Source organism: Bubalus kerabau, chromosome 1 (genome assembly GCF_029407905.1).
Source record: "Bubalus kerabau isolate K-KA32 ecotype Philippines breed swamp buffalo chromosome 1, PCC_UOA_SB_1v2, whole genome shotgun sequence".
NCBI classification, from domain to species: Eukaryota; Metazoa; Chordata; class Mammalia; order Artiodactyla; family Bovidae; genus Bubalus; species Bubalus kerabau.
The window spans coordinates 181,543,425-181,561,644 of NC_073624.1; the positions used below are offsets into that span (position 1 = coordinate 181,543,425).

The 18,220-nt window shown below is 52.4% G+C and overlaps 1 protein-coding gene across 1 annotated transcript; it reads left to right on the forward strand.

The window, feature by feature from the left end:
* Window positions 1-8: 8 nt before the first annotated feature.
* On the forward strand, window positions 9-15,427 carry MAN2B1 (mannosidase alpha class 2B member 1). The gene is made up of 24 exons (XM_055543496.1): window positions 9-227; window positions 904-1,006; window positions 1,184-1,357; window positions 1,859-2,052; window positions 2,697-2,829; window positions 3,050-3,195; window positions 3,984-4,100; window positions 7,193-7,278; window positions 7,362-7,482; window positions 7,562-7,640; window positions 7,816-7,925; window positions 8,174-8,281; window positions 8,574-8,690; window positions 9,503-9,649; window positions 10,722-10,819; window positions 10,905-11,022; window positions 12,601-12,719; window positions 12,800-12,901; window positions 13,073-13,160; window positions 13,328-13,408; window positions 13,808-14,035; window positions 14,462-14,617; window positions 14,709-14,811; window positions 15,192-15,427. Exons 1-24 carry the CDS (start codon window positions 66-68, stop codon window positions 15,299-15,301), a joined length of 3,000 nt encoding a protein of 999 aa, XP_055399471.1. The 5' UTR covers window positions 9-65; the 3' UTR covers window positions 15,302-15,427.
* Window positions 15,428-18,220: the final 2,793 nt, after the last annotated feature.

An 18,220-nucleotide genomic window follows, 5' to 3' on the forward strand; every position in this document is an offset into this window, starting at 1 on the left:
CTCAGCCTGGCCGGAGAACCCCGGGAGGTGGAGGCGGTGGCGGCGGCGGCGGCAGCTGCAGAGACATGGTTGGTGACGCGCGGCCTTCAGGGGTTCGTGCTGGCGGCTGCCGGGGCGCGGTAGGATCCCGGACGAGCTCCCGCGCGCTGCGGCCACCGCTCCCGCCTCTCTCCTCCCTCTTTGTGTTGTTCCTAGCAGCGCCCTGCGCTTGGGCGGCGGGATACAAGGTGAGCGCGGCCCGCTAGTGGAAATGTACAAGAGCCATAGTGAAGCCTCCAGTAGAGTCCGGAGGTGTGCGGGTGGGTCTGTTTTGTGGGTGCCCAGTGAATGGTTGCTAATATGACAGTGTGATCTGGTTCATGCTTTGTGTTACTGAGAAGACTGGCTGTGTTAGTCTGAGAATGGGGCTGTCTGTGTCTGTCGCTTGCTTCTGTGGATTGGCTTACCTGGACTTTGCAAGCATTTACATGAGCGGGCTGTAAGTGTGGTGGGGACTGGTTGAGAGTTGGGAGTCAGCTGCCTGAAGTTTTAACCTGACTTCTCCACTTGTGACCTTGGCCAAGTCACTTCACTTCCCTGATCCTCTGTATTCTCATCTGAAAACTGGAGATAATGTTGCCCTCAGGTCCCAGGGTGGCTGCTTGGTATTAACAAATCTTAATAAACATTAGCTACTACTAATGTTTCCCCAGGGCATGAACGAGAGGTGCTCTGAGTTCGGTCAGTTGGGGAGTACATCTATGACACAACTATGTGTGTCCTTCTTAGGGGAGCCGATCCCCACCTAAGTCACTTGCTTCTAGATCAAGACTTACCTTATATCCTCCCAACCCCCCACTGCAGCCTGCCTCTTAACCTTGGGGTTACTGACAGAGTGAATGTGTGTTTGGGGTCCCTGTGCAGACATGCCCGAAGGTGAAGCCAGACATGCTGAATGTACACCTGGTACCTCACACACATGATGATGTAGGCTGGCTCAAGACGGTGGACCAGTACTTCTATGGCAGTGAGTAGAGGAGGGTGGGGAGTGGCCCCTGGGACTCCCATGGTCCTGCAGAGCCCTTCAAATGCCTTTTCAGACCTGGACAGTCAGGGTGGGGGCAACACCCAGCTTGGGCTCCTGTGTCTAAGAATGTTTCCCTTGGCTTGCTGATTCCTGATTGCCTGACCCCTGTGCCCACAGTCTACAATAACATCCAGCCGGCGGGTGTACAGTACATCCTAGACTCCGTCATCTCTTCCTTGCTGGCGAATCCCACCCGCCGCTTCATCTATGTGGAAATCGCCTTCTTCTCGCGTTGGTGGCACCAGCAGACAAATGCAACACAGAAAATCGTGAGGGAACTGGTGCGCCAGGGTGAGCCTCCCTTCAGGAAGTGAAAAGAGGAAGCCAAGCCCAGCTTCTATCTCTATCACCCTGGCTTCTGAGATTTTATCATGCCATTTGCAGCCTCTATGTGGTTGCTGCTGCTGCTAAGTCGCTTCAATCGTGTCCGACTCTGTGCGACCCCATAGACAGCAGCCCACGAGGCTCCCCCATCCCTGGGATTCTCCAGGCAAGAACACTGGAGTGGGTTGCCATTGCCTTCTCCGTATGTGGCTGCACCTGCCTGGAATTTCCCTTTTTTGGAGAACTCCTAAACATCCTGTAAGGCCCCACCTCCAGTGAATCCTCTAGAAAGCCTGTTGTACAAGGGGGCCTTCTGTTCCATAGCTCTCTTACACTGGCCTGAGAGTGACCCTTGACCCTTCTCTCAGGCCTGGTCGTTTAGGCAGGTCTTCTCGTCCCTGGCCTCACCAACCCTGGCGCCACTCCTGGCCCTGACAACTGACTCGGACTTTGCCCCTCCCGGCACAGGACGCCTAGAGTTTGCCAACGGTGGCTGGGTGATGAACGATGAGGCGACCACCCACTACGGAGCCATCATCGACCAGATGACACTCGGGCTGCGCTTCCTGGAGGAGACGTTCGGCAGCGACGGGCGCCCCCGTGTGGCCTGGCACATCGATCCATTCGGCCACTCTCGGGAGCAAGCCTCACTGTTCGCGCAGGTTTTCAGATCTCTTGGGCCCGCCCCTTCATTCTTTCTGACTCCTCCTCTGTCATCCAAGTCCCGCCCTTTTCTGCAATTTCACCCGAACCAGGCCCTACCCCTGGCCCTCTCGCCGCTTAAGACCCTGCCTCTTGGGTGACATGTGAATCCCATTCTTTTTTTGCTCTGGCCTTGGCTCTGCTCTGTCCTAGCCTAGGTTGACCCTCATCACCTATTCCCATACACCCCGACCTCCCTTGTCCAGCTGAGTCTTCCCCCTCCCTTGATTCCATCCAGTTTGCTCTGATCCTGGCTCTTGGCCAAGCTGGGTGGCTGGTTAGGGCCTGCGGTTTTTCAGCCGGCTTCATAACGTGTGCCATGACCATCCCCCTTCCCTTGCTAGGCTGCGGAAGGGGGAAGGCCTCCTAGAGCTGGGGAAGGTGGAGGTGGGTTGTAGCATTGGACTTGCTCCCTCCCAGCGCTTCCGCAGGGCTTCTGACCTTCCCCAAACTTTGAAATGAACTGGAGGGCCTCACTGGTCTTTGACTTGGTTTTTCTCCCTGTGCGTGAGAGGTTGGTGGTTGGTGATGAGAGGACTGGTCCCTTATTCATCCTGCCCGCTCTTGTTCTCCCATCCCGCTCGTCATCCCTCCCCATCTCCAGATGGGTTTTGACGGCTTCTTCTTTGGACGCCTGGATTATCAAGACAAGAAGGTGCGGAAAAAGACGCTGCAGATGGAGCAGGTGTGGCGGGCCAGCACCAGCCTGAAGCCTCCCACTGCCGACCTCTTCACCAGTAAGGTGGTAGAGTGGAAAGAGGGCCGCCCCCATGCTCAGAAGGGCCCTGGGCTTGGTTTATGGTCTGCTATCATTGTCTTGAAATTCCTAGTAGTTTATGAACAGGGGCCCACCATTTGCAGTTTGCACTGGGCCTGGCAAATTCTGAAATCCATCCCCGGTGAGGCCTGGCAGGTCTAGGGGCCATGACCACCCCCTGAACCTAATGTGGTCCGCAGGTGTGCTCCCCAATATGTACAACCCGCCGGAAGGTCTGTGCTGGGACATGCTGTGTGCCGACAAGCCCGTTGTGGAGGACACGCGCAGCCCGGAGTACAACGCAAAGGAGCTGGTCCGTTACTTCCTGAAGTTGGCCACTGACCAGGTAACTGGGTGTCCAGAACCTATGCCTCTAGTGTACACGCATTGGGCCCTTCCATCGGCCCAGACAATCCCTAGCACTTCCTCACTTTCACTGGGGGAAGGTAAAATTCCATTCACCATCACCATACCCTGCTCCTGGATTTGTGTGCATTTCTGATTAGAAAGGTGGAGCCCTTCGCCAGAGCACATCCCCACCATGTTTGCTAGACAGCATGGCACAGGACCTCAGTACCCATGTCTGGGTGGTAGGCCCAAGAGAATTCCTCAACCGCTTGTGGCTCTTTTTCTGTGTGTCCCTCTGCTCCCATGTGACACACTTCCACCCCTACCCCCCATGCCTCTGTGCACTCACATTCTTTTTATTAAAAAAAAATAATTTTATCATTTATTTTTGGCTGTACTGGGTCTTTGTTGCTATGTGGACATTTTTCTAGTTTCGGCAAGTGGGGGCTACTCTCTAGTTGTGATACTTGGGCTTCTCATTACAGTGGCTTCTTTTGTTGTGGAGCATGGGCTCTAAGGCTCTTGGGCTTCAGTAGTTGCAGCTCCCAGGCTCTAGAGCACAGGCTCGAGAGTTGTGGTGCAGGGCTTAGTTGCTCTGAGGCATGTGCCATCTTCCCAGATCAGGGATCAAACCCATGTCTCCTGCATTGGCAGAGTCTTTACCACTGAGCCACCAGGGAAGCCCTGTGCACTCATATTCTTGACCACATATATACCAAGACACAGCTGTCCACAGGGGTGGCCCAAGGACACCCTAGCCTGAGGATACCCCCATCTTGCCTGCAGGGTAAGCTCTACCGCACCAAACACACTGTGATGACCATGGGCTCAGACTTCCAGTACGAGAATGCCAACACGTGGTTCAAAAATCTTGACAAGCTCATCCAGTTGGTCAATGCCCAGGTGAGTGTGCCTGCCCCGTGGGCACCTGTATTTGTATCCCAGGGCCTTGGGTCACATACATTATCTATAGGTGCTATCTTAGTTTTCTATACTTTAATAAGCTACCATAAACTTAGTGGCTTAAAACAACAGCAAGCATATTACCTTACAGTTCTGTAGGTCACAAGTCTGACATGGGTCTCACTGGGCTAAAATCAAGATGTCAGCAGGGCTGTGTTCTTCTGGAAGCTCTAGGGGAAAGTCTCCTTGCCTCATCCAGCTTCTAGAGGCCGTCCACATTCCTTGGTTCGTGGCATCCTCCATCTTCAAAGCCAGAAAGGTAGCAACTGTCTGACCCTGCCTCTGTTATCATATCTCTTTTTTTCTCACTCTCACTTCTTTATCCTCCCTCTTCCGCTTTAAGATAACTTTGTGATTACATTGGGCCCACTAGATAATCCAGGATAATGTTTTAAAGTCAGCTGATTAACAGCCTTAATTCTGTGGTTTTAATTCCCTTTTACCATGTAACCTAACAGTCACAGGTTCTGGGGAGCAGGACATGGACATCTTTGGGTGGCCATTATTCTGCCTACCAAGGAGGTGTTGTCATGGCCCCTGTAAATGGCCTGTGGCAGTGTGGGCAGGCAGTCCCTCTGCCATTAGCACAGAACCTCATCTCCCCTCTCCCATCACTTCCATCCCCAGAATTGTCTACTGGCACCATCTTTAATGTCCTCACTTTTCACCACCCGCTGCACTGCTGTTTCACCAAAAACAGTTCTCAGCTATGTCACCAAAGGCCTTCCAGACGACATTTCCCAGTCGTCCCCAAGCCTCTGGTCTCTGAGGAGCTTTCAACACCGTGACCACTTCCTCCTGCACATACCTATGTTCCTGGGCTACCAGGAGTTCATACTGTCATACTTGGTTTTTCTCCTGCTTTCTCGTTCACACACTACATTTTACTGGAGATGAAGTTCAAAGCCTGGCTTTGCCACTTACTGACTCTGTGACCTTGACGAATGTTTTTCAGCACTCAGTGCCTCAATTTTCTTATCTAGGAAATAGGCACAGTGGTGGGTCCCACCCGATAGGGCTGTTTTCTTTTTTAAAATTTTTATTGCAGTAGAGTTGATTTATAATGTTGTGTTAATTTCAGGTGTACAGCAAAGTGAATCAGTTTTACATATACATATATCCACATTTTAAAATTTTTTTATTTTTGAGGCAAGGAATACAACTTTATTCAGAAATCTGTCTGAGTGAGAAGATGGCAGACTAATGTCTCAAAATAACCTTCTTGTCGAGGGCTGGATGCCAGTTTCTTTTATAGAGTCAGAGAGAGAAACAATAAGGAACTAAAGTCAAAGGCATACTAGAGAGGGAGTGGCAGTATATCCACTCTGTTTTAGATTCTTTTCCCATATAGGTCATTACAGAGTATTGAGTAGAGTTCCCTGTGCTATACAGTAGGTCCTTATTAGTTATCTATTTGACATATAGTAGTTATGATAAGCCTATTGATGAAAGTTTAATGAGCTTGCATAGACCAGTAGAACAGCTCCAGGTAAATAATAAATGTTAGTATTGTTTATTATTATTACTTGGGGCTGAAAAACTTTTGTTTCTTCTTTAAGACACCAGTTGCGATGCCTTTTTCTCCAGGAAGCCTTCACTAGGCCCTAGCTGGAGAGCTTGCTTTTTCCTCTGGGCTCACAGGAGTGCCCACAAATATCTGTGATGTTACATCTAGACTGAATGTAGTCAACTGACCAATCTCTCTCCTCTGCATTTGGCTATGAATTCCATGAGGGCAGGGCTGGCCGCTGGTTAGATTGTGTCCACAATCTTGAGCATATTAAGGAATTGTTTGTTGAGTGAACATTGGGTGTAAATGTGTATATGAGTGTTTGTTCAGCGATGTATTAATAGAAATGTGTTTGCATATAAAGTCATGAAGTCCTATGCATTTCCCTCATTCACTCAAATGTTTATTTTTTAAATTGAAGTGTAGTTGATTTACAGGGCTTCCCAGGTGGCAGGCTAGTGGTAAAGAATCCACCTGCCAATGCAGGAGACGTAAGGGACACAGGTTCTATGTCTGGGTCGGGAAGATCCCTTGGAGGAGAGCATGGCAACCCACTCTAGTATTCTTGCTTAGAGACTCCCATGGACAGAGGAGCCTGGTGGGCTACAGTCCATAGGATCAGAAAGAGTTGGACACGACTGAAGTGACTTAGCAAGCACGTAGCTGATTTACAATATTAATATTGTGTTAGCTTCAAGTATACACCAAAATGATTCAGTTATATCTATATATTGTTTCAGATTATTTTCTACTATAGGTTATTATAAGACACTAAATACAGTAAATCCTTGTTGCTTATCTATTGTATGTATAGTTTGTATCTGGTAATCCCATACTCCTAGTTTATCCCTTCCCCCCTTCCTTTCCTGTTAGGTAAACATAAATTTGTTTTCTATACCTGTGAGGCTGTTTTCTATATAGATTCCCTTGTATTATTTTTTAGATTCCACATATAAGTGATATCATATGGTATCTGTCTTTCTCTGACTTACCTAAGTATAATGTTCTCTAGGTCATTCAAGTGTTTACTGAGCACCTACTGGGTACAAGGCACTGGGGACACAACTTGAGCAGAACAAACATCCTTTAATTCATGGAGGTCACCTTGTTCCTCTACCTCCCTCAGTTGAAAGTGAGCCTTCATTCATTATAACAGTTGTGTCATTTGGCAATAATCTTACAGTGCTGAGAAATTATTATTCCTGCCCTAGAATGTCATATTTCATTTCTTCATGCAAGTTTTAAGTAATAAAATTGGAATTATTGAAAGTTTAGTAAAATCTCAGGTTTATTCTTGCATCCCTCAATTTCTCTCCAGGCCAGGCTGGTAATTAGCTTCGGCCAACGTTCATTTTCACACTTAGCCGTTGCTTTGTACTCAAACTGTGTATTTAAAAAAAGAGAGAAACTTTGAACCAACCGGGTGCATGAATGTGTGTGCCTGTGTTTGTGTGCATGTGCACACCTGTGGGCCCGCCCGGGAAGGGCTCCCGAGGGCTCACATAGGCACACCTCCCCTCAGCAACGGGCCAACGAGATCCGCGTCAATGTTCTCTACTCTACTCCGGCCTGTTACCTCTGGGAGCTGAACAAGGCCAACCTCAGCTGGTATTTGGGGGGACTGGGGAGCCTCGGGGGGTTGGCATGCCCTGTGGGTCGTGGCCCTGCCCCCAATGTCTCTGCCGCTGCAGGTCAGTGAAAAAGGATGACTTCTTCCCCTATGCTGATGGCCCCTACATGTTCTGGACCGGTTACTTTTCCAGCCGGCCTGCCCTCAAACGCTACGAGCGCCTCAGCTACAATTTCCTGCAGGTAGGTGGACTCCAGGCTCCAGAGGCTGGCCCAGGGGTCCTGACAGGACTGGTGCCCCAACATACCACCTGCTCCACAGGTGTGCAACCAGCTGGAGGCGCTGGCGGGTCCGGCAGCCAACGTGGGACCCTATGGCTCCGGGGACAGTGCACCCCTCAGTAGGTGTCTGGCGGGCGAGGGGACAGCGGGGTGGGACTGAAGCTGGACTCCAGACTTCTACTGCCCCTTACTTAAAGCCTTTAAGAACCCAGCCTGCCAGACTTTTCGCGTGTCCTTGGGGTCTGGGCCGAGAATCCTGCGGAGACCTCACTTAGGCTCACCGTCTGGCTACAGATGAGGCGATGGCGGTGCTCCAGCACCACGATGCAGTCAGTGGTACCTCCCGGCAGCACGTGGCTAACGACTATGCCCGCCAACTTTCAGAAGGCTGGAGGCCTTGCGAGGTGCGAGGGTGGGGCCTGGGGGAGGCGGAGACAGGAAGGGACTGGACCTGGACACGGGGGGCGGGGGCGGGGGGGGGGGCGGACTTAGGAAGGGGCGTGGTCGAAAAACAGTGGCCGCCAGAAGGGCTCGTGGGGCGGGGCTTGTGAAAGGAGGGACGGAGAGAGGCAGGGGCGGGGCTGAGAGCGGGATCGCGAGGAGACCGGCAGGTGCGTCCAGAGTGGAACTTTTGCTTTACACACCTCCCCAGGTTCTCATGAGCAATGCGCTGGCTCATCTCAGCGGCTTCAAGAAGGACTTCGCCTTTTGTCACAAGCTCAACATCAGCATTTGTCCACTCACCCAGACAGCAGAGACAGTGAGCCGGCCTGGAGCGGGAGAGGCGGGGCTGGGGGCAGGTCCCGTGGGTGGTGGGTGGAACGAGAACCAGAGAAACCTCTGGGCCCAGTGAAAAGGAGGAGGGGCTGATGGGCTCAGCTGGTTACTGAGCACTCTGGGGCAAGATATTTGAGGGCTCAGTGAAGCTGGGGCAGGACGGGGACCAACGCACCACTTGGAGGCTTGACTCACCCAGGGACGTTGCTGCACACGTGGGTGGGTTTGCAGAAGGCCTGTTGTGACCCGTGTCTGCTCTGACCATCCCACCCCAGTTCCAGGTGATCGTTTATAACCCCCTGGGGCGGAAAGTGGACTGGATGGTGCGGCTGCCTGTCAGCAAACACGTTTACCTCGTGAGGGACCCCGGTGGCAAAACTGTGCCCAGCGATGTGAGCCCATTTCCACAAATATTCCTCCCTGTATAGCACACTTGATGAATACCTACCCCCTTGGAAACCTCCCGCCATGGGCATTTCTCCTTTACCCCCATGGACATTTCCCCTAAGATTATCTCCTCTACGGATGTCTTCTCCCATGGACCCCTCCCTTTCCTGGAGATCTCCTCTTCCATGAATATCATCTGCCCATTACTGTCTCTTCCTCTAAATACTTTTCCCCTCTGCCCCTTTAAATCATACCCGCTTGGGAACGTTCCCGCCCCTCGCCTATGAGTATCTCCCCCTTGTTAATATCTCCCTGTGAAAAAATTTCCTGTTTATGAATATTCTCCTCATCCTGAGGACCTCTCCCTCTTAACCACTTCCTCCCCCCCAGAATCTGTTTTTCCCTCCTTCCCCTGTCTCGAGTCTCTTCCCACACTTAACTCCCTCACTTCTCCCACCTCCTACAGTAGCTCCACCCTCCTGGTAGATTTCCCACCTTCTGAATCTTGGAATCTGTTTCTCTTTTTTTGGCCATGCAGCTGGCAAGATCTTAGTTCCCCCACCAGGGATCAAACTTGTGTCCCCTGCAGTGGATGTGGAGTCTAACCACTGGACTGCTAGGGAATTCCCTCTTTGCAATCTTTAACTCAGCATTTCTGACACTCCCACCCCCTCTGCCCAACACCTAAATTTCTTTTCCCCATCTGGCAGGTGTGACTCCTTGCCCTCCTCAAGTTTGACCCCTTCCTGTTTGTGTGGTGTGGCTTCATGCATGTTATCCCAGCTTCTTGACTTGGTTTCTTCCTCCCTTACCTGAGGTGGTGACCATTCCCAGTTCAGACAGTCAGGAGCTGCTTTTCTCAGCCTTAGTGCCTGCCGTGGGCTTCAGCATCTACTCAGTCTCCCAGATGCCTGACCAAAGACCCCAGAAGTCCCGGTCCCGTGACTTGGTCATCCAGAATGAGGTGAGACCCTATTCAGACCCCCTTCCATTTCTGGGTGATAGTTTTGAGATGTGGCAGTAAGCCACATGGACTGTGGGTCAGTGGGCCTGAAGTTTATGGTCTTGTGTCATCAGTCCTCCACTGTATGTTCTCAGTGTCCTCTCTTGGGGCTCTTATGTCACCCTTGGGTGACACTTGATAGAAATGTCAGAGTTGATGGAGGTATGGGTTTGCAAATTCAGTGAGGTGTGTCAGAGACATGGAGGAGGTAGCTGTGTGGTCATTTGGGGTAAGAGAGATCCAGGCAGGCAGGGAGCACCCTCAGGTGGAAGGGTGTTGGGTGTTCAGAGAACACTCATTGTGATGGAAGCCAGGTATTGGGGATGGGGGCAGGTGACAAGTCAGATCGTGTGGGCCTTAAGGGCCAGCGGAGGGGAGGACTCTTACTATGAAGGAATCACAGGAGAAACGGTTGCATTAAGGCTGTTGTGGGTCCTAGCATTAGCCTTTGTGGGTCCCTCCTTCAATAGAAAAATGCTAAAAATTATATTTCATGATAGTATGGATATGAATATGAATAGTAACCATGCAGACTTTGACCTGATGTATTCATTATTACTTCATTCAAGTTTTCTTCTGATCCTAAAAGAAATGGAGATTTATACATTTCTATGGGCCCTAATAATCTTGGGTCCTGGCCTTGTGGTTCCTCTTTCAGTTGCACAGGCAGCCTGGGTCCCAAGCAGATGGGGAAGGAAAGGCCATGGAAGTGGGGAGAAGTGGTCAGATTGAGGATAAGGTAGAAAATGGAGCTGTTAGAATTTGCTACCAGTGATGCACAATGAGAGAGAGAGAGGAGGGAGGGGTGGGTGGACCTTATTTTCCCCACCAGGAATTGAACACTCTCCCTCTACCATGAAAGCTGTGAGTCTAAATCACCCGTCTGCCAGGGAATTCCCACTTTGCAGTCTTTAATTCAGCATTTCAGACATGTGATCCTTCCTGCCCAACACCAGTGTTTGCTCCTGAGCCCTGGGAAGAGCCATTGGTTGAAGTGATGGTCATTAATGTCTGTCCACCCTTTTCTCCCCAGTACCTCCGGGCTAGGTTTGACCCTAACACAGGGCTCTTGATGGAGTTGGAGAACCTGGAGCAGAATCTCTTGCTGCCTGTTCGCCAAGCCTTCTACTGGTGAGAGAGGACCACCAGGTCGGGGGGTGGGGTGTGTGAACAGAGCTGAGGTCCCTTGTCTGACTCTCACCTGCCCTGGCCCTAGGTACAACGCCAGTACAGGTAACAACCTAAGCTCCCAGGCCTCCGGTGCCTACATCTTCAGACCCAACCAGAGCAAACCACTGTTCGTGAGCCACTGGGCTCAGACCCACCTTGTGAAGGTCAGGGGGCTGAGAGTGGGCACTTGGGGACAGGGTGTGCAGGGTGGGGTGCATGTGGAGGGTAATGTGCCTTGTGAGGGGTGGTGGGGAGAATTTACATCTCCAATAGATAAGAAGGCTAAGACCAGAGGGGAATACTTGAGGATTTTCACACAGGGTTGATAATCACAGCTGGTTGTATGACAGTTATACCATGGAGGCCCATAGAAAGGCATTTCACATCTGTCGTGGGGATCAAGAATGTACTTAGCTTTGAAATTGGTGGTAGGCTGTTCCCATTTGGCCCCTGAATGCACAGAGTCAGGTGTAACTGCCTGAAAATTTCATTAGGGATCTGTGATAGGAAGGGATTTTATCTAGGGTGATTTGAGGGTTCACACTTGGATAGGGTTTGGGTGATTCTCACTTAGAATGGATATCTGAGGGTGCATCTGGTTGGAATCAGGGGCTCATGCTTGCAGGTTTCCTGAGGCCTCTCACTGATGTTTCCTTTTAGGGAGGGAGTGGGGCAGGTCTCACATGAGTGAATACCTGCATACCTAGGTCACTGTGTTAGGATACAGTTTTGCCTGTTGTAACAGAGTTACTCAAATAACCATGCCTAAAACAAGATGGAAGTTTCTTTTCATCTAATAGAAAGTTTAGGCAGGTGGAATGATCCAATAATCATCTAGGTCCCTTCTATCTTATTTTTTATTATTTTGGCTGAGCTGAACATGGCATGTGGGAAATTAGTGGGATATTAGTTCCCCAACCAGAGATTGAACCTGTGCCCCCTGCAGTGGAAGTGCAGAGTCTTAACCTCTGAACTTCCAGCAAAGTCCTCCTTTCTAACTTATTGCTCTGCCTTCTGTACATTTACCTTCCACTTCATGGCCCAAGATGGCTGCTCAAGCTCCAGCCATCACATTTACATTTGAGCCAGTGGAGGAGAGGAAGGGGCAAGGAACTTTGTTCATAACACTTTGATCAGTTTCCAGTAGGCAAACATGGTCACACAGCTACTGCAAGCCTCAGGGAAGACTGAAAAATACAGTCTATTCCAGGAAGCCATGTGCAAAGCTAGAATCCTATTCTAAGGAGGGCAGATAGGGTAATGGTGGGGCTTCCCAGGTGGCACTAGTGGTAAAGAACCCACCTGCCAATGCAGGAAACATAAGAGATGTGGGTTCGATCCCTGGGTTGGGAAGATCCCCTGGAGGAGGGCATGGCTACCCACTCCCAGTATTCTTGCCTAGAGAATCCCATGGACAGAGGAGCCTAGTGGGCTATAGTCCATAGGGTTGCAGAGAGTTTATATACAACTGAAACGACTTAGCACACATGCATGGGCAGCAAGAATGTATGCCACACTCAAAAAAACTTACATGGCAATGACTGAGGTATAAAGTCATTTGATGTTTGATGACTAGGCATCAAACCTAGGCAGGTAGGGAAGGTGGGTTGGGCTCCGAAGCTATTAGTGGGGTTGACCCTGATGTAGGCCTTTGTGATCATCACAGCTGGGGTGGACATTTGCAGGGCTCACCTTTGCTCAGGTGCACGCTTACACCTGCCCCCACTCCCATGTGCCCACAGGCATCCTTGGTGCAGGAAGTACACCAGAACTTCTCAGCCTGGTGTTCCCAGGTGGTTCGCCTGTATCCCAGACAACGGCACCTGGAGCTGGAGTGGACAGTGGGGCCAATACCTGTGGGGTGAGTGGGGCTGGGGGCTGGGGGCAGGGCAAAGTGAGGTTAAAGTGAAGCTCACCACCTTGCCATCCCATTGGGTATAGAGACGGCTGGGGGAAGGAGGTCATCAGTCGCTTTGACACTGCATTGGCGACAGGCGGACTCTTCTACACTGACAGCAATGGCCGGGAGATCCTGGAGAGGAGGTGGAGAGACTGGGGGCACCGAGGGGTGGTCTGTGGTGTGCTGGGGCCCAGGGCAGTGAGGGGGCATCTGCTGATCCTAATGACTGTGGGAGGGAGAGGATGAAGGAGGAGTGGGTGAGTGGGGGGAAGGGAGCCAGACTCCAGGCCTGATCAAATCCCACCCCACCCCAGGCGGAATTATAGACCTACCTGGAAGCTGAACCAGACTGAACCCGTGGCTGGAAATTACTATCCAGTCAACAGCCGCATTTACATCACGGTACCCATCCCCCAACCTGCTCCCCACCTTTTCCTGACACCCCTTTACAGAGACCTGTTCTTGACATCTCCTAACTGTCCTCAGCAGTCTCCACCGTCCCTGTGGGGCCTGCCTGGGAGCCAGGGCCGGCCAGCAGTGCAGCCCCTCACTCACCCTTTACCCCTCAGGATGGGAACATGCAGCTGACTGTGCTGACTGACCGGTCCCAGGGGGGCAGTAGCCTGAGCGATGGCTCTTTGGAACTCATGGTTAGTGGCCTGAGCCCCCATCTAAGTCAGGGTCCTTCCACCAGTTCCTTTCCTGCCCTCTACAGGACTCTGAAGCCAGTTTCTTTTGCTAGGTGCACCCCTCTGTTTGTGGTCCCCGCTAAGCTGAACCCTCCATTCCTCTGTGAGACATTCACCCCGTGCTTTTATCCAATCCCTACCCAAACCTCCGCTCCAGGCCCTGATTTACCCTATGCACGCCCCCATTAGATCCTTACCGCCGTCTGCCCTAGCCCGTTGTTAGGTCGGATCCCCACGTTTACCCCTTCCCCCCAATATTCTTTTTTTCTCCCCTTGAAATCCCCACATACTTTCACCCAGTTTCCGGCCCAGAAATTGGCTACAGGAACCCTCACTCTCTCTTGGCCACTCTCCCCGCAGGTGCACCGAAGGCTGCTGAAGGACGATGCACGCGGAGTTGGGGAGCCGCTGAACAAGGAGGGGTCGGGGCTTTGGGTGCGAGGACGTCACCTCGTGCTGTTGGATAAGAAGGAGACTGCGGCCGCCAGGCACCGGTTACAGGCGGAGATGGAGGTCCTGGCCCCGCAGGTGGTGCTGGCTCAAGGTGGCGGCGCGCGGTATCGCCTCGAGAAAGCCCCACGCACGCAGGTGAGGAGGCGCGGCAGAAAGAGGACCCTAAGAAAGCCTGCGGAGGGAGGGGCGGGGTTGAGGGCGGGTTTTCCTAGGTTTAACTGAGACCCACCTTGCCTGTTCCTACTCGTCCTGGGGAGGACGTAAGCGAATCCCCTTCGCTTAGCTCAGCGTAGTCTCGGGCCAACCCTCTCGCGCACTCAACTTCTCCAACACCGGCTCTCTCCCGGCTTCATCCCAATCCTAACTCTGTCAGGGCATGAGAACCGTTCTGCCGCTAACCTAGCATCGCCGGGTCCCCTCATTGGCTCAGTCTTCCCAGTCCTGGCTGAGCCCCGCCTCCGGAGCACGGCCAAGGCCCGCCCCTCCGCGCTGAATCTCCGCCTCCTGAAGCCTCTCAGCCCCGCCCCTCCCGGCTCAGCCCCGCCCCACTCTTTCCCTCAGTTCTCTGGGCTCCGCCGCGAGCTGCCACCCTCGGTACGTCTGCTCACATTGGCCCGCTGGGGCCCGGAGACGCTGCTGCTGCGTTTAGAGCACCAGTTCGCCGTAGGGGAGGACTCGGGCCGCAACTTGAGCTCCCCGGTGACCCTGGACTTGACGGTGAGGATAGAGATGGGAAGGAGACTGGGGAGAGGAGGGAGGGGAAACCCTGCTTTGTCCCAACTCATCCGGGCCCCTTCACTGCCCGCAGAACTTGTTTTCCGCCTTCACCATCACCAACCTGCGGGAGACCACGCTGGCGGCCAACCAGCTCCTGGCCTACGCCTCCAGGCTCCAGTGGACAACGGACACGGGTAGGAGCCTGCCCGGAGCGGGGTGGTGAGGGGCGGGGGGGTCAGTGTGGGAGGTACGGGAATGTTGACCAGGTCCAGGTATAGAGCTTGGAGGGTCGGAGTCAGTCGGTGTTCAGATTTAGGTTAGGGGTTTAAGGGAGTGATGTGGCTTGACAGTCCTTGCGGGTGGGACTTGTGGGTGTGAGGACAGCGCCCAGACACTGCGGAGAGATTTGAGCATCTGGGGGTGGCATCTAGGCTCTAGGAAACAGTTGAAGGGTCTGGGAGTGAGGGCCTGGGGAAAGACTTAAAGCGCTATGTCTGTGTTCAGGGGAGGGCGCACAGGGGACGTTAAGGCGGAGGAAGTCTGCACCCCTCACTTCTCCCCTCCACCTCCCCAGGCCCCGCACCCCATCCTTCTCCTTCCCGTCCGGTCTCCGCCACCATCACGCTGCAGCCCATGGAAATCCGTACCTTCTTGGCTTCGGTCCAATGGGAAGAGGACGGCTAGACCCACTGGATACAAGATTACCGGCTCCGAGCCTGAGTTCGCTCTCCCGGGGCAGAGCCAGTTCTCCCCCTTGTTGCTCTTGCTACCACCAATGAAAGCCATTAAAATGTCACTACCAAGACTCAAGTCCAGGTGTGACTGGGTGTGGGTTTCCTTTTTTTTTTTTGAGGGCAGTGGAATTTATGACCTAGAAAGGTCAGCAGGGGCTTCCCAGGTGGCACAGTGGTAAGAATCTGTCTGCCAATGCAGGAGACATGGGTTCAATCCTGGGTTGGGAAGATCCCTGGAGTAGGGAGTAGTCTTGTCTGGAAAATTCCATGGACAGAGGATCCCGGCTGGGTACAGTCCATGGGGTCCCAAAGTGTTGGACATGACTGAGTGACTAAACACAAAAACACAAGGTCAGCAAATCCTAGCTGACCCTTGACCCGAGTTCTTTCAGGAAGGCCACTTGCTGGCCTGAATCCCCAGACCATACTCTACACAGTTCATATCCCACCCCACCCACCACTCCCTCCTCCACTCCTGCTTCACTCTTCCATCCCCTAGGGCTGTGACACATCTGTGTTTTTGTTTATTTTTTATTTTTGCTGCTCCTTGTGCCTTGTGGGGTCTTAGTTCCCAGATCAGGGATTGAACCCCAGGGCCATGGCAGTGAAAGCGCCGACTCCTAACCACTGGACTGCCAAGGAGATCCCTGGCACAGCTGTTCTGAGAAGCCACTGAGGACAGACTTGTATTGGCTTGTCCTGGGCCCAGAAAGCCAGACATACCCTGCAGACCTCCCAAACTCTACCTTGGGGCCCTGAAGGTGGGGAATCTCAGCGGTCCTGGGAGGGCGGGATATGAAAGAAGAATCAGAGCCAGGTTCCAAAGCTAGGCCTTGGACAGGTGGGCTGGAGATGTGGGCCTCCCAGGAGACAGGCAGAGAGCCTGGCATGCCCTGGTTCTGGTGTTCTGGAATATTCTGGAATCTGTTTCAGAGGAAGGAGACCTGAGGCTTAGAATTGAAAGGAAGTCAGTACAGTTTTGTGTGGGTCCCTTGAAGGCGGTCTGGAGGCTGGGAAGGCATTGCCATGCCCACCTGCAGCCCACGTAGAGACCAGTGTTGGATGCTTAGGCCCCTGATTGTCAGATGTGCCTCCAGAAGGTATGTCTACAGCCTCCTTGGGTGGGTAACAGGCATGGACCTGGGCCAGCTTGGAGCCCCTGGGCAGATCACAGATGGGATCTGGGTGCCAGATGCACCTCTTGAAAAGTTTTCCAAGTCTCCCTGTAGAGAGAGAAACCAGAGAGGCCCCAGGTGGGCATCCAAGTCTAATTGCCACCCTGCATGCAGTCCAATCACTGGATGTACCTTCTCCAGATGGATGTGCCTTCTCCAGACTTCTTTTTTTTTTTTTTTTTAACTTTGGCTGTGCCAGGTCTTAGTTGCAACTTGCAAGATCTTTATTAAGTATTTTTAAAATTATTTATTTTTGGCTCTGCCGGATCTTCATTGCTTTGTGCGGGCTTTCTCTAGCTGAGGCGTGAGGACTGCTGTTCGTTTCAGTGCAGGGGCTTTTCTGGTGGCGTCTCACGCTGTGGAGCATGGGCTCTAGGGCGCGTGGGCTGCAGTAGTTGCAGCAGCGGGCTCAGCAGTTGCGGCACACGTGTTTAGTTGCCCCGTGGCATGTGATATCTTCCTGAAGTAGGGATCAAACTCGTGTTCTCTGTACTGGCAGGTGGATTCTTAACCACTGTGCCACCAGGGAAGTCTGTGTAGGATCTTTAGTTGTGGCATGTGAACTCCCAGTTGAGCTATGTGGGATCCAGTTCCCTGACCAAGGATCAAAACTGGGCCCCCTGTGTTGGGAGCACAGAGTCCTAGCCATTGGATCACCAGGGAAGTTCATGTTTCCCAGACTTTTGAATTCCCCTGGATTGAATCCAGGGCCATGACAGTGAAAGCGCCAAGTCCTAATCACTGGACCACCAGGGAATAGCCATCCCCAGAATTTTTAAAGTTTCCTTCCGGGAGAGGAAGAGCTGGCCAGCACAGTCTGGGGGCATGTGCCCTAGGGCTGTCTGCTGTCCTGCATCAGGCGCTATCATAAGAAGTGCCCACCAAAACTGCTGCTAAGTATTCCTCTGGAGGCAGGGATCCATCTGGGCCAGGATGTTTGCCCCAGGAATAGCATTTCATGTCTGATTATCCATATGCCTTCTAAAAATGTATCCAAATCCAGGGCGACCTGGATCCAGGGAGACCCATGGAGGTCACCCTGGGTCCTTCCTCAGTCCTGCCTGGAGCCCAATCACTGATGCATTCCTATAAACCTCTCCAAGGTGTCCTTGGTGGTGGGGACAGGCACAGGCTAGCCAGAGAGGCTCAGGATGGATGTCTGGGCCAGGCTGTGGTTCTTCTGCATGGGTCCTGGTATTGGACCCATGGCACCTGGTGGTGCCTCCTGAAAACATATCCATGTCCCCATTCAAAGAGGCAACAACCTGGGCTTCCCTGGTGGGTCAGTGATAAAGAATCTGCCTGCCAATGCAGGAGACATGGGTTTGATCCCTGGTTTAGGAAGATTCCACATGCCGAGGGGCAGTCACAACTACTGAGCCCGCGTGCTGCAACTACTGAAGCCTGAGTGTCTGTGCTCCACAGCAAGAGTAGCCACTGCTTGCCACAACTAGAGAAAAGCCTGCAAGCCAATGAAGACCCAGCATAGCCAAAGAAATGAACAAAAATTAAAAAAAAAAAAAAAAAGTAGAGGCAATGGCCTGCGCTGAACATTCTAGCCCATAGTCATGGGCTCAGGTGCTGTCATTCTTTGGTCTCGGTCATTGAGACCACTTCCTGTAAAGCTTATGTGACCTTTTGTGGAGGCGAGCTCTGGCCTGGGCCAGACAGGGAGGCCCAAGGGCACAGCAACC